Source organism: Oryctolagus cuniculus, chromosome X (assembly GCF_964237555.1).
Source record: "Oryctolagus cuniculus chromosome X, mOryCun1.1, whole genome shotgun sequence".
Classification (NCBI taxonomy): domain Eukaryota; kingdom Metazoa; phylum Chordata; class Mammalia; order Lagomorpha; family Leporidae; genus Oryctolagus; species Oryctolagus cuniculus.
Genome location: NC_091453.1, coordinates 127607672 through 127623655, shown reverse-complemented (window position 1 = coordinate 127623655; position 15984 = coordinate 127607672). Strand labels below are relative to the sequence as shown.

General features: G+C 37.2%; 1 protein-coding gene across 5 annotated transcripts in view; it reads right to left on the bottom strand.

The window, feature by feature from the left end:
* Nucleotides 1-15984, bottom strand: part of AFF2 (ALF transcription elongation factor 2) — a 597410-nt gene that overhangs the window by 80353 nt on the left and 501073 nt on the right. For all 5 annotated transcript variants that reach the window (XM_051831606.2, XM_051831607.2, XM_008273461.4 and 2 more), the window contains one exon: nucleotides 14842-14879. In XM_051831606.2, the coding sequence (XP_051687566.2) occupies nucleotides 14842-14879 (38 nt within the window). The remainder of the gene's footprint in view (nucleotides 1-14841; nucleotides 14880-15984) is intronic.

The following is a 15984-nucleotide window of genomic DNA, read 5'->3' as shown; positions in this document are numbered from 1 at the left end:
CTTGAAGGCTGTTCAGGACCACTGTCCAATTTGGTCATTCCTGTGGTAGACTGGTGAACCTTCCAGAAATGTGCCCCAGTTGCTACAAATACCAATAACATATTAGTGAAAGATTTTTTTTTTTAATTTCTAACTCAGCAAGGTAGGCTCACCAAAGAATTGCTTTGCTTAACCCATTGATGAATTAAATTTACTAATGCAGCCCAGCTCTACTCATCCCAGTGTGTATCAAAGTAGATTCTGGTATTCCATAGAAATAAAGCTGCCAGGGTCAAACAGGCATAGGAAACACTGAAGTAAACTATATTCTCCTTGTAAGAGATGCACAATGTACACTAGAATATTAAGGTCTCAAATTTCACTTAGAAGAAAACTTTTTTTTTTTATTTATTTTTTTGACAGGCAGAGTTAGTGAGAGAGAGAAAGAGAGAAAGGTCTTCCTTTTTCCGTTGGTTCACCCCCCAAATGGCCGCTATGGCCAGCACTGTGCTGATCCAAAGGCAGGAGCCAGGTGCTTCCTCCTGGTCTCCCATGCGGGTGCAGGGCCCAAGCACTTGGGGCATCCTCTACTGCCTTCCTGGGCCACAGCAGAGAGCTGGACCAGAAGAGGAGCAACCGGGACAGAATCTGGTGCCCCAACCGGGACTAGAACCCCGGGTGACAGCACTGCAGGTGGAGGATTAGCCTAGTGAGCCACGGCGCCGGCCAGAAGAAAGCTTTTTAAAATATTTATTTTATTCATTCATTCATTCCTTTGAGAGGCAGGGAGATAACAGACAAGAGATAGAGATAGTCCCACCCCAGCATCTTAACTGCTGCATCAAATGCCTGCCCCAAGAAAACTTTTAACCCACCATACCACATAGTTATTTGAAAACTCTCCACCAAAACATATTGGCATGCCCACACACATGTGTTTTGTCTTCCTGCACAATATATATTAACATCCTTCAGAACACTACTTAATGGAAAATACCTTGGGAAATGCTGAATTAGCCCATAAAATGGGCTGATGGAATAGAATCAAGACATTATATCTTTTACTATCTGAGTGCCTTATTTTATAACATTTTAATCTTTAAAAAAATTAACATGAATGCACAACATCAAAACCCCAGGATACTATTCCATAACCTTTTACACATATTGGTCCACATAGGGAAGGATTGCAATAGTAGGCCAGGATAAACTAAGAAGTCAAGAGGCTTTAGTGCTCCTAGGCCTGTCATACCAAGAGTTACAAGGAACAGTATATCTGAATTTCTGTGGTGTGTACCATTAAAAAACTTTGGGGAAGTTCTTTTCTAAATAACCTACCACAAAACACCCCAAATCAACTGTCTTCACATAGATTTTTTTAAAGAGCATCTGTCTAGGTAAATCTTATATAGACAAAAGAGACACTGCCACAATGTTTTTCCCATCACTGTGTGATTGACTATCAATTTTGCTGAGGTAGTAGAAAATGCATAGGAAAAAAAAAACAAACAAACAAGTGATTCTACACTGATCTACCAAACCCAGGAGCAGGACTGGAAACAAGTGAGAATGAGACTGAGCATGATTGCATATAAGTATCTACAAATTTTGAGTAACCAGCATTTCTGAACAAATGACACAATGAGAACTATTTGCAGTGATAGTCTTGTATGGTCTTTCTAAATCATCAAAGATTAGGTTATGTAGTACACTGTTTCTTGTTAAGTGTATTCATTGTCTTCTAATTCCTTGAGAAACATTCTCTCTACATGTGGTAGGTCTGTTAAAATTATTTTGATTAACTAGAGAACCTCTTTTCCTAGACCTGTCAAATATCAAAGTCAAAACTATAATTTTTTTTCAAATATAGAAATTAAATTTTATTATTTGTTTGCTATATTATTCTCACTTCAGTGAAATACATATAAAATATAAGATTTTTGTAGCAGTAAAAATTATTTCAAGGATAAGACTTCAGAAGGCTTCAGATTATGTTTTCACTTGAAAGACAAATCCAATTTGACATGAAATTTCATTATAAAGAAACTGTTACATGTGATGACACTGGTTATTGAAAATTGAAATGAAGTGAAAGGAAGCTAACACCAAAGTGTATGAGATTCTTCTTTCTTTGAATAACACAAAGAACTCAATATATCTAATCATCTCTGTTATGCCCATTGGGAACTGAGTTACAGTGCTATTCCACAAGGTTGATTGTTGATTGCTTGAAACCCAAGTATTAAGCTATGTGCCACTTAAATAATAATTAAAAAGCTTTGTGTGTCTGTTAGGTCCTGAGAATTGTTTTATTTTTGCTTTCTTGGATAAAGAATATAATAGTAATAATATGGACAGAAAATTCATAAAAGAAGGGTATCAGCCAATTAGCATAGAACACTTTGGTGTCTACATAAATGTCTGAATTATTACAAATCTAGAAGAATGCACAAGGCACATAATTTCTAAACAAGGTTTTAGTGTCTCTCTGTGTGTGGTCTAAGCAGAAATTTTTAACAGCAACACAACAAGGTTATCTTTGAATCTTCTCCTTGTAGGTTTTACCAAGAAGTAAAGGGCTAGATGTATTATAGGGGCACTTCAAATGGTTCATGAAAAATGAAATTCAAAGATAAATTAATTTTGGTGCAAAAAATTTAGAAATTATGCACATTTTTCATAATACGCATTTTCTGTGAAATTTTTAAGACCCCTTATATGCATTAATTTCAGAAATTTTGTGCACTAAAATAAATTTAACCTTTAATTCTATTTTTCCATGCAATTTTTGAAGTACCTTTAAATGTAGTTCAATGAGATTTGCTGTTTCCCTCTCTTATCCTGGTGTTTCTTCCAACTCTCCCATCATTGTGAATCAACTCAGCTTTTGAGTAACTGTCCTCCAGCCTGCAGAGTTAATGTCATCTGAAAGTTACCAGAGGTCTCTGTTTCCTCTTCCCCTTCCTCCCTCCTAAATGGCTTAATGTATTCCATTTATAATATTTAGTTTACACTTGGTGGAATTTGGGAGCTGGAATACACTTCTGAATTTGGGTCTCCTCATCTCATGGTTAGCTGTGCTGCACTGTACTGCCAAGATAACCTTGGATTCTTTTTATAATTAAAAAAGCCAATAAGCAGGAAATGATTGATTGATGAGTCCTAGCTACTAATGCAGAATGAGGGCTTCACTACTCCATACTGCCATCTTCTTTTCCTCATCCTATTCTCCATGATTCTGCCCTGCCCATCAGCATCTTTGAGTGTCTCAGTCCATTATTAAAAATAGCATTACATTAAGTATTTGAAGTAAAAACAACAGAGTCCTACCAATACTAATAAAACATCGAATGTGCATGTAAACAGCTATAATTTTATTACAGATTTGTTAGTCAATAAGTCTCCAAAACAATTATCTAATATGCCTAGTCATTCTACCCCATCTGAAGAGTTGCTAATGAATGTGTAGCATGAATGGACAGAAAGGTTGGAAATTCAAATTGTGCCATCATGAATAATGTGCCACTTCCACCCGAGGCCAGCTTGTCCTATGCAAGGTTTCATCCAGAGTATGTGCCTCATCTAGATGTGATTTTTCAATAAAATCAGTCTCAGTTATTGTAAGCATAGGAATAATCTCCAAGTGAGGAGATCACACAACTCACTTCTAGAAAATGCTGTATGAAGCAAAACTAACCTTGTAGTACTGCTATTTCCTGATACATTACCTTACTTTTTAGTTTCTTTTGTACTTATCAATATGAAGTGAGAGTTTTTTTTACTGTATCACTGATATGTAACTAAAGATTTTAATTATACATTAAAAGAACATGAATTGAAAGAAAGCTTTTTTTTTTTTTTTTTTTTTTTTTTTGCCTCTCTGCGGTTATTCTGGGTACTCTTCTGGCTAGAAACCTCTGCAACTGTTCTGTGTCAAGCCTTGTTGCTGAAGGACAACTCCCTTAGAGCTCTCCACTTTGTAGGCATCTAACTTATGTATCTATTGGCCAATGGGCAAAGCTACCAAATGCTTCTTCATCCTGTGATAGTGAGGTGTAGCAGGAAGGAGAAATGGGAGATCAGATGCATCTCAGACTTGGTAGCTTTGGGATCCACAAGGAAGGCAGGCCTATACTTCCGGGAATGGAGAGGTCCCTACCTGGACTTGCTGGGAAGAAAAGTCCTTGTCAAGGTCCCTGCGGGTGCCTAAAGGTCAACCAATGAGGATCAGACCCGCCTCAACCTTTAACCCCCATGCCCTGAATCTATAAAAGGAGCCCTCCCAATCTCTGACGCGCGACTTCCCCTGCCCCTGCTCTGTTGCTCTGTTGGTACCGGGGAACTTCGCCCAGGAGCAGAACCCCAATAAAAGCCTGTGAATGAATTGATTCGTCTGCCTGGGAAGATCTGTTATGCGCTGGACACCTTACAAGACTCCACTCACAGAAGAGGGCAAATGTGAATGTGTTGGCGTTGGCTGCCATGTGTCTAATCCTGCTTATCCCTGAGCATTAAGATGGTCTTTCAAAACTGGGAAACAGCATGTGTTATCAGCTGTTAAGTTAATGACCTTTTTTCAGGTTGGTAAAATTATTATATTTTCTTTTTAAAATGTTATTTAAGTTATACAAGTTTCATGTATTCATCATATATACAGATTTAGGAACATAGTGACATTTGTGGCAAAGATTTACCTTATGTCATTATTATCAACACCTAATGACTTCAAACATGGCTGCCCATGCATAATTGCCACCCATAGGAAGGTTGACCAATTTATCCTTGTACCTATTCTTCAAAATCAATAGTGGAAATATAAGGGTATTTTCAAAATGTTCATGGAAAATGGAATTAAAAGATAAATTTATTTTGGTGTAAAAACATTTGAATCCCATGCATAGTTTCTTCATAACATGTGCTTCCCTTGAACTTTTTGAGGTTCTCTGGTATTACTTGAGGAGGAAGGTGGGAACAGATCAGAATAATTACCTGTGGGATAAAACTGAAGTTCTAGAAAGACTATAAGACTAACTGAATAACTTTATATAAATGTCTCATAGTAAAACCAATATGGAGCATAGTCTGTTTTAAGAAAAGCCTGATTCTTTTCTAGGAAAAGTCAGTAATTCACATAATGAGGAATAATTAGTTCAGCAATTGGCTGTCCAAAGGGAGTACAATTTAAGACTAAAATGATACTGAAGTCGGATGGTTGAACTTCAAATCATAGATACCTGCACTCATTCATGCAAGCTATTGAGATCCTGCTACAAAAGAGCTATCATTAGAGATGCTAGGCTTCCAGAAGTGACTAAAACAAAGTTTTCACTCTTATGGCCTCTACATTCTTGTGGGAGGTGACACTTCAAACTGCAGACAGATAGGTAGAGTATGATGATTATTGCTGAAGAGGAAAAAAATAAAGTAAGGAGAAGGGTAGTGGAGTGTCTATGTTGAAGTGGTTGCTTAAAGCCCTTATAAAACTCATCTTCAGGTCAAACACTATCCAAAAAAGAACAATCACTCTCATTTTGAATCATTGTCCACATTACTCACCTTAACTGACCACTTTTGTCAATCTCCAAGTCTCTGGGTCATTGTCTTGGGACTAGTTTACAAAAGTTGAAACCACATTCCAAGGTGTCCCACCCATCACTAAGGAACAGCAGAAGAATCTCACACCTGTTTTGACTGTACTCTCCACAGGGCTGTCTCAGCAGGCTTTGCACTTACCATAGTGTCACTACAAGAAGGGAACAGCTGCACTCTGCTCTGTCCCTACAGGACAGCCTACATGTGGGCATTAATTTAAGAACACACAGCATTTTCTGGTGATATCACATATGTAAACAAATATTTATGTTGTGCTTATAAATAGTAGGTTCCTTATTTTATTTAAACATTATCCTCTACATTCTTATTTCAATCATGTCAAATTCCTATTGGGAATCCTTGCATCATGGTTTGAGTGAAGTTAAACTGTTACTCATTTAGTGTTGGAAGTTAGTACGAGAGAGATGACTAAATTTGTATTTCTATGTGAAGATGTCATTACTAGCAGATTCCCAGCAATGCATGCAGCAGTGTTTTATAATGCAAAAATGAATGAGTATGAATGAGCTATTTGGATGCCTGGGGTTTTCCCTGCCAGGCTTCTTTGGAGAAATACAATTGTGTATTTCATAAGGCTGCTTAAACAAAGGTAAAAATCAACAAGACTTTTCTGAAATGTTTACCTACATATGTGGAACACACTTGTGAGAATATGGTGCTGAGGGGAGATGGAAGGCAATCAAAACATTGATAGGAGGATGAGAGCTGAGAAAAAGATGTGAGAACTTCTCTATAGCTGTCTCAGCCTGCTTCATCATCAGCAAAAATTCTGCCTTGGATTTCAGTTACTATGGTGGATGACAGTCTATTGCTCTCACATATAAAAATACATTGTGCATATAAAATCTGGATTATAATGACATGCAAATCTATCTGTACGTTCTAAATTCTACAAATGGAATGCTTTCCTGCAGAAGAATGATTTACTTTTAAAAATGTTGGCTCTCTAGAAAACTGACATTGGTTTAGGCAAAAGCCTAAGAACGAAGAAACTATGTGGTTCCTTTTTCAGTCCCTGGTCAAAATGGGCCATGTCTACAATTCTCAGTCCCACTCTGCCAAACTGAGAGTCCCCCAAATAAAAATTTATTTCCTCTGGCTCTTGACTTTGGATCCATTATGAAATCAATGGCAGCGTGATTTACTATTTGGAACCCAGTGTGTAGTTACAATTGGAGCATGTATCATTTTGCTAGATATATTAATAGCCCTCCTGTGCTTACATATTAGGCTGATAAAAAGTACATTCAGAAAGAAATTTTAGGTTTTTGACATAAATTCCAAACAATGAAGCTAAAATAATAGTGTTATATGCCATACCTAAAATACTGTATCAGAGTGTAGCCTAGACATTTGAATAATGTGAAAAGCACTGAGTGAAAGAAAAAAAATGTAAGAAAAAAATCAAGGATCCAAGAAACCACAGGGGAACAGCTGGATGCCTAGAAGAACTCTACATAAGCTAAGATTTACATAAAAAGGTCCACAGAGAAGGATTAGCCAGATATAATCAGAAAGGATTTGATATGTCTATTTCTTTGCAAGCAGTTTTAAAAGACTACCTTATAATCCTTAACCAACTCTAACCTATAACTTTCTAGAATAAAACAATTATTTCCAGCATTTTCTTAGTTTTGCTCACTTTGTACTCTCTCCTCTGAATGCTAAATTGGGGGTACAAATCTTTGGCAGTGTGATGCTTTAGGTAACCTGGTACATCCAACTACTTTCTTTTCTAGAATACAACTCACAAAATTGGTATTCTGTAATACTGTGAAACATGTTCCCTCTCCTAAGCCACCTCCAAGTATGAGACATTGTTCACAAGCCAGCATCTGCTTTTGCCTTTTTGGGCTTTTGAAAGTGTTTTTTCAGTGCTCTTGAATGGGCTCACCCCTGCTGTTCACTGGGAAACTTCTGCTGACATAGGGAAGACCTGCTCCAGTTGATTAGTGCTTCATATGTGCCCCCACATGATGTGGTACATGTTCAATCACAGAACCTGTCTATGCTGCAGTAGAATGACTCGTTTGTTTCCCTATTAAAGTGTGAGGACTTCGCATGCAAGGATCTCACTTTACTCAGCTCTCTATCACCTGAGCCTGTCATGTTATAGGTACACAATTAATGTTAGTTAAAAGAACAAATGTATACATTGTTCCTGAACTTCTGGTAGATTAGCTACATGCTTCTGAGGTTTTCACAGTTTTCTGAAAGTCACTAAACGCTAAAGTTAAAGTAAGATTATTGGTGTCATTCCTATGTACTAAAAACTGAGCTTCTTTATGTGAACAAATGAAACAGAATTGTCCATTTTTGTCTAAGCAGCAAACATTAAGAAGTACAGAGTCAGCAATAACACTGGGATCAGGTTGCGTTTTATAAATGTTGTTGCTTAGAAAATGTGGCTTAATTTCCTTTGAAAACATTTGTACATTTGCCAGTTTACTTGAGATTCCTCAGATTCAACAATAAACGAGTGCTTTCTGTTTAATTCTCATGATTATTAGGTGTTCATTTACCACTGAAAGAGATAACGTTCTCATCAAACTCTTGCAAAGATGAGTTATGATAGCTAGGCAACTAATGTGATCAAACGTTTGAAGAAACCCTTTCTTACAGATAAAAAGTTAATATAATTGAAGTTAGCATAATTGCTAGTTTCTGCAAATTTGATGATCCATTAACTTTTGATACACTTGGTGCTGTGCTTTGAGACAATAAACCATTACATAAAGTTGGATAATATGTCTTTAAATAGCAATAACAAGTTTGAAAATGAGAGTATGTGTCACTTAGAAGCAATGAGTGCAAAGTAAAGTTTCTGGAAATGGGGGGGGGTGGTCTAGGCAGTCTGCTTTTTGAGTCCCGGTTGTCTCATCTGAGGTCACGTGGATGATACAATCCCAAATGACAATGAAAAGGTAGGTATCTGGAAATTTGTGCAAGTTTCATTAGCTGTGAGGATGATTTTTGCAAATTCAGGCATCCAACTGTAGCTATCTGAATAATATAAAGAGCTCAAATCATTTTAAGAAGCTGCTTAGAAAGAGATATAATGGCTATATTTGCATTAACTACCCTTAAAATGGCCAGAGCTGATAAGGGATTGACTGGAGGCCTGGCAAGATGGTAAGGAGCACATTGGTGTGGGCGCCTTATTGTCATGAAATGAGTGGACCAGGCATTTCATCTGCTGCTCTGATAAGGCTCACTAGAGTCTGTTGGACTTTACCTATGCCACTCAGATGTATCCATGTTCAAATTTTCCTGTCATTGAGGACTGAGCCTCTGACATACTCAATCCATAAAAATCATTAGAGATGCAGGAGATATTATATGATAATATCTTGGAGGATTTTTTTCTTTCTATGGTTACCTCTTTTTTAAAGATTTATTTATTTATTTATTTTTTATTTATTTATTTGAAAGTCAGAGTTACACAGAGAGAGGAGAGGCAGAGCCAGAGAGAGAGAGAGAGGTATTCCATCCTCTGGTTCACTCCCCAATTGGCCGCTATGGCCAGAGCTGTGCTGATCCGAGGCCAGGAGCCAGGAGCTTCTTCGGGGTCTCCCACGTGGGTGGGAATTGGGCCATCTTCTACTGTTTTTCCAGGCCATAGCAGATAGCTGGATCGGAAATGGAGCAGCCGAGTCTTGAACCAGCGCCCATATGGGATGCTGGCACTTAAAGCCAGGACGTTAACCTACTGCGCCACAGTGCTGGCCCCTATGGTTACCTTTTAAAATAATGTGTTTATTTCAAATACCTTGTTAAAGATTGAATGTGAATCATTGGAGCACTAGGTTTCTAAAACTACCTAGAGAGTCAAAGATTCCATGTGATCATTTTATTTCATATGGAGTTGAGCATCTAATTTTGCATTTGATGACACATTTACTCTGCTGGTTAAAGATGCCCTTTGGTCAAATACATTTGGGAAACCTTGGGTAAGACAAAACCAAATAGAATTCTTTCCACAGACTTTCTTTGAGCCTGAACAAATATGTGAATGTGCACAGTGATGCTCCAGGCAAGGGATGTGAGGGTGTATGCCAAGCCTCCTCAGTGCTGAAGCCTTCTGTAAAGCACAAAATCCCGCAAGACTAATGTTCAGCAAAAACACAGTTCGGTATCAACTGCATTCTTATTCTAAATCAATGTGGTGACTGCTGACATTCTTCATGTGCTGTACACGTGTCCAAGAGGATCATAAGAGATAGGGACTCCTACTACAAAGTTACATTTGGTCAGAAGGGACCATTTCAAAGGCTTTGCCCAACATCCATGGAGATATACTTTTATTCTACCAAACATATCTCTTTAAAACTCTAATGATACAAATTCTTGTCCTTCATTCACAGATGTACCAGACAGAAATGAAGGAGAAAGCCATTATTTGTGATTGTGTGCACATCTGTGTAAGAAAAAACACAGATTTATTATATGTGCAACACCTATAATATATATGCATGTATGAATCTATAACAAGTGATTAAAATATTGTTCCAAAATAAGCATAGTATTAAAATAGGCTTTAAAGCTTTGGCTATTTGTAAGATGTGGAAAGATTATTTCAGCAATGTGGCTGAGACCTGTCACAAGGAAGGGGTATGTCCAATTTCATATTGCCAGGTAATATTCGACTCAAGACTAGAAATCAGGTCTATCAAGTCTTTAATGGTTAATAATTAGTAGACTAGTTGATTATTCACATTCAGCAACAAGAGCTCTTCAATGGTATTTGATGCCAGCAAGTGAATCTCTTGCATTTGGATAAGCCTTGAGTGCTCTAAGCCACCATTTCTTCTCTGCCATAGTTCCAACATGGCATTTTACATCTTGCATAACTTTGGGCAGCCTGGGTTCCTCACATTCCCCTACTATCCCTCAGCATCAGTATCTCAAACCAAAGGTCCAAAAGTGCTGATGCAAAGTCTCTTCTTATTGTCGCTCTTGACCTCTGAATCTCTGATAGTGTTAACTAGAAGCACTTTTTCTCCACTGAGCTTCCTAGTAACCTATCTGTTACCTACTTAACAAATAGCTTTCTATCTTGTATTTAGTTTTTATAAATCAGTTTTTTTTTCTCCTACTGGACTCTGAGCTCCTTGAGTTTAAGGCCTACGTCAAATTTGTTTTTAATTACCTCAGCATCTATCACAGTTCCCTGAATGTTGTATATCCTAAACAAATATCCATTGGAGGAATAAATGACTAATGTCCAAACATCAGGGTTAGGAAAATCTTCATGGCTATTTTTCATTTTAAGTAATGAAACCATCATAGCTGTAAGATAGATCAGTTCCTAAATAAACCTGTAATTTCCTAAGCAGAGTGGATTCTGGTCTTGATTTGTGAAAGACAACCTCCATGTTGTTTAATGTTAAATGGCATAAACAGGGAAGAATTTTATACTTAAAATTTTTTTTCTTTCTTTCTCTCTCTCTCTCTCTCTCTCTCTCTCTCTCTCTCCCCCTGTGTTCACTCTCCCCGCTGCTGTTTCTTGTTTCTTTCATTCCCTCTCTTTGCTAACAGACTTCAACCTTGGTTAGATTCAACTCAACTTATTAGTGCATGGCTTTTAGCCAAAAGCAATTCATATTTTCAGAAGTGTACTATCACATATGTCTTAATAACAGAAATGTGTTTTAAAAAATGTATGTGATAAATCACATATGGTAAAAGAAATCTGTACATATCTCAGGCCTCGCTGTCACAATGAAATCTTGGAGGTGACTTCTGTGGAGTATTTAACACATGAGTTGAATGTCTCTGACACATTAAAGAGCCATAGTTTTAACATACTTATAAGGCTTTGATACTGAAAGGCTTACAACATATTGAGAAATATACCAGACATCTCTTGTCCTGATAACAGACCATAAGAAAATTCAGTTTGGAGTCTTATCTTCAGAAGTAATACTTAATGTTTCAAGGTAAATTCATTAGTGTATTGAGGAGAATTATGTGTTAAATTCATGAGGCAAATATTTGGTATCTCCTTTATATATAGTGTAATTAATGTGTACCACAGTTTTCCTATGATGATGAATGAAGCTTACAACCATGAATGTATTAAAAATAAACTGAAAAAGTAGTTGAGAAATGAGGGCTAGAAGTGAACTTTTTAAAATGGAAAATATTCAAATTAAATGAATATCATAAATTGTTTATCATCACCCTAACTGAAAGCACAGATAGCCTTAGTTAGATGTGTAAATAACAGAGCTTTAAGAAATGCAAATGTTCTTTGCAACATGCTAATCTATACACAACCTGGCAAGTTCATAATGTGCTCTAGATATGAGTGCACTGAGTTCTGTGGCATCACTGCCCTGTTCATGGATCTGATAGCCATATACTTTTCAAATGTAATGAGTGAAGAATGAATCTATTTGCTATGAATTTAATTAGGTGATACCACAGCTCCAGAAGGTCCTGAACATGTGTTAAAGGCTCAGTAATTATCTACTTATTGTATCTAAGACCAAAAGAAAAAGTGTTAATAGTTTAATCTTCAGTTTCATGAAAAAGCTTAGTACCTTTTTCTACTTGACCAATAAGTGCAAGAGTTAACAAGCTTGTTCCATGAAGAGTCAGATGGTAAATGTGCATGTTTGGCTTTGTGTGTTATACCCAGTCTCTGTTGCAACTATTCTACTCTGCCACTGAATGGAAAAAAGCAGCCACTGACAATATGGAAATGAATGAGAGTGGCTATATTCCAATGCACTTTAGTACAGGTACTGAAATGTAAATTTCATATAGTTTCCATATGTCATTAAATCATCTTCTTTTGACTTTTTTCCAATATTTGTCAAACTCTACACCAAAGTACTATATAAAAGTGCTATGGATGATCTTCACCAATCTGTATTCATTCTTCAGTTGCCACAAGACCTTGATTTTCCAAAAAACTGTACACACTCCCATTTTTATTTGCTCAAAAACAATCAAATGTTAATTATAACATACAAGATCAAACAAAGAACTAGTCAGAGGTAAAGAAGCTGAAATAAATGAGAGCAATGTCAGGATATTTTTACATATGGTATGAGTGCAGAACAATAGGACTGGATGAGCTGGGCAGTTACAATAACAGGGGTCCTCCTAACCAAACAGTGGATCCAAATTGAGTTTTTAGGCCAAGTTATTGAAAGGGGTGTTTTTTTTAGATTTGTCCAATTTGTTTATCTGTTCATTCACTAAGAAAACATGGATTAAACATTTAATATGTTTGGGGTCTCAGTAAACTGTGTGTAATTGAAATTTTCTAGCAGACACCAGAAATAGCCATTATTAATCATTTTAAAAAATAAACAAACACAAAACCCCCAACTCTGTTCTTCTGTCAAAAATGTGCTCTGGAGTTACCATCTCTAAGCTGAGGTCTTGGAGAAGAGCTCATCTTAAAGTGTCTACATAGCTGTGGCTGGCCAAGTGAGTTTGGTATCATAAGCCCCAATGCAACAAGATACCCAAACTCATACTGAGAAACCATCTTATTGTAATTAGTAGACAACTGTAAACATGTTCCAGTCATCATGACATAGGTTTATTACTAGATAAATTTTCTAATATATTTAAAAGTAAAAAACTCCATAATCTTTTAACTCCTTCAGTTTTCCTTTGTAACACTCTATAAAGTTCTAGAGGCTAGAGTCTGCACTGTGAATTAACAAGAACTCATAAAAATGTCTGTAGGGGCAAATTCTCAGAGCAAAGAAAAAACTGGCCCCACTTCCAGACCATTTGAATACCATTTAACACAGCCCCACACACTGCCAACTGGTTGTCCTTTGCACATAAAGATGGAGCTCTGGACTCCTGATGATGGGCTTGGAGATGTTTGCTCCACCAAAATCCTGGATTTACACTTCTCCAGCCCTTGCCCCATCCCCTGTGACCTAGGACACACATCTATACACAGGCAGACTAGAGGGAGAAATGCAGGAAAACTGTAGGAAAATCACTAATGGTCCACCCAGGGACTAAAGTTCTGGCCCTGGCCTCATTAGCAGTATTCTCTAATTTGTGAGCCTTGTCAGCCACAGGCTTGCAGTAGAGGAGCCTTTAGGGCATTCAGACAGAAAAGAAATCAGGCTGCAGAAAAGATTTCAATCCTAAATGAACAACGACAGGACAGCTACAACAAAATACATCTCCAGATTAGAGACGCCCCTCTAGAGGCTACCAGAGCCTGATAAGGAATATGCTGTGGCCTAAGAAAAACAAAATTTAAAAACAATGTGTACAGCACATTTTAGAAAAAATGTATGAAAACTTGGATTTAATGGTATGCTAACACTACCCAGGTGCCCTGGAAAAGTTAATTCTTTTACAAAACCTAAGTGGCCTTCTTATCATTGGCATTAGGTGATCTGTTATCTCAAAAACTATTAAAAGTCAATGCACTCCTCATTTCTGTATCTGATATGAACTATAATGGAAGTTGGTGGACATAAGTCAACAGGTAATTTCAAAAGATGTGTTATTTCGAGAACTATAGTAACTCAGAAAATAGAGCAAGTCCTCCCTTGGCCACGTGGCTCACAGGACCAGTATGTATCATAACACTACAAAAAAAGTCACAACCCAAATGACAAGACAACTATCCTTCTTAATTTGAAACTCTCTCTTCTGGAAGAGGCAGGATGTCTAAGAACTACTATATTTAAAAGAATGCTGTGTAGGTTGTTTATAATTTGAGTGTCTTGTAAAATGCCTTGGAAATAGCTCTCTGTTAGCTAGGAAACTTTTAGTTAAATATATTTTTACGAGCTTTTCATTAACAGAGCAATGAGGCCTTGATGCCAAGGTGCCAAACCTTCCCACGTGGCTAAAAATTACTTGGCACACTTTCAGCCATTTACATCTCTGTCATAGGTCCAAGGTTTGCAATTAAAAATGTAATCTTTTTAGCATGTGCAAAACCCAAAGGTTTGAAATACTATTCACTAAATACAGCTATAATAGTACTTGGCAGCTATTCATAGAAAGCAGATATTAATTTATGTAAACTGGGTACAACCTGGGGCATTTCCTCACTAGGGACATGGAAAAATATAACCTGGTCCCTGCTCATTGGACGGTTTTGTTATTGTTGTTGCTTGTTTTGTTTTTGTCTATAAATTATCATAAACACAGATTAACTCAAAATCCAAGTTCTCTTTTATGACCTTATTTTTTCACATGCATAGAGTCCATTAAAATTAACATTTCCTACTAATAAAAATAATAACTTACTTCACGGGATTATTCTTAGGTTTTGCCTTTTCAACAGCCTGTAAACACAAGGAGAAAATGCAATTAGACAACATTAGAAAGCATAATCTTTCAACTAGTTACCAAAACAGTAAGTAATATAAAATGCTCTTCAGAGACATAAGGAGCTAACTGAAGCAGGCTGCAGCAGATAAGCAGACTGGAGACTCAGAAAGCAATTTTCCTCTCCTTGGGATTGTGTTTACCTGTCTAAATGCAGCCTTCAAATACAGGTGGATATTATCTAAGATGCTTGGAAAGTTCATCAGAGGCCATGGAAGTGGCTTTTAAGAGCAGAACTAGGTCCTCTTCCCCAACTTTGATGTAATTTTACCCCATGTGGACCCGATAAGGTTATAGCGAGAAAGTAGAGAGGTAGGTCTGGGGGGAATGCTTGCAGTAACATCCTGGATTTTGAGGTCTGTAATAAGGAACTGTCCATACTGGCATTACTAGTGACACCTGGTTATGCTTGCGCTGTGAAAGAAAAGCTGAAGTGTCCATTTCCAAAATCATTTTTATTAGCAGAAACCACGAAGGTGCAAGAAACGACCCAATGCTGAGACCAATTTCCTCCCACGGAACCTTTAAGAAAATACCCACCAAATCATCAAAATGAGGAAATCTCTGGGTCTCTCGGCCTGTATCACCTTAGACATGGAGCCTGGTTCCAGTTTATTGCTGAACCCATTGATCTGTGTACAGTCCATTTATCATTCATGAAAAGAGCTAGTGATCTTCACAGTATATTAGAAGAAACAACACAGATCATCTGTCAACAGCCCTCTTATTTCTGTTTCCCTCTCCACAGGGATTTCATCTCCTTCGATTCTTCTGGAATTAAAATGTTGCTAAGCAACACAGCTGGGGGTGCTGATGGCAGAATGGCTATAGTCTATCAAACTGTTTAAGCACCTGGAGGGTTTTAGTGATGATTTTTTTTCAAATTTCTGTAGCATAATTATGTAATCAGAACCAAACTTGTACTCTCCTAGACTGTTTGAGTCTATAGGAATAACATTTATTGTGAATAAAATTGAAACAGCCCTTTGACAACTTTGGGGTTGATCAGACCCTTTTGAAAAGCATCCGTTAGGGGCTCTTTATATTTGTGAATTCTGGAGG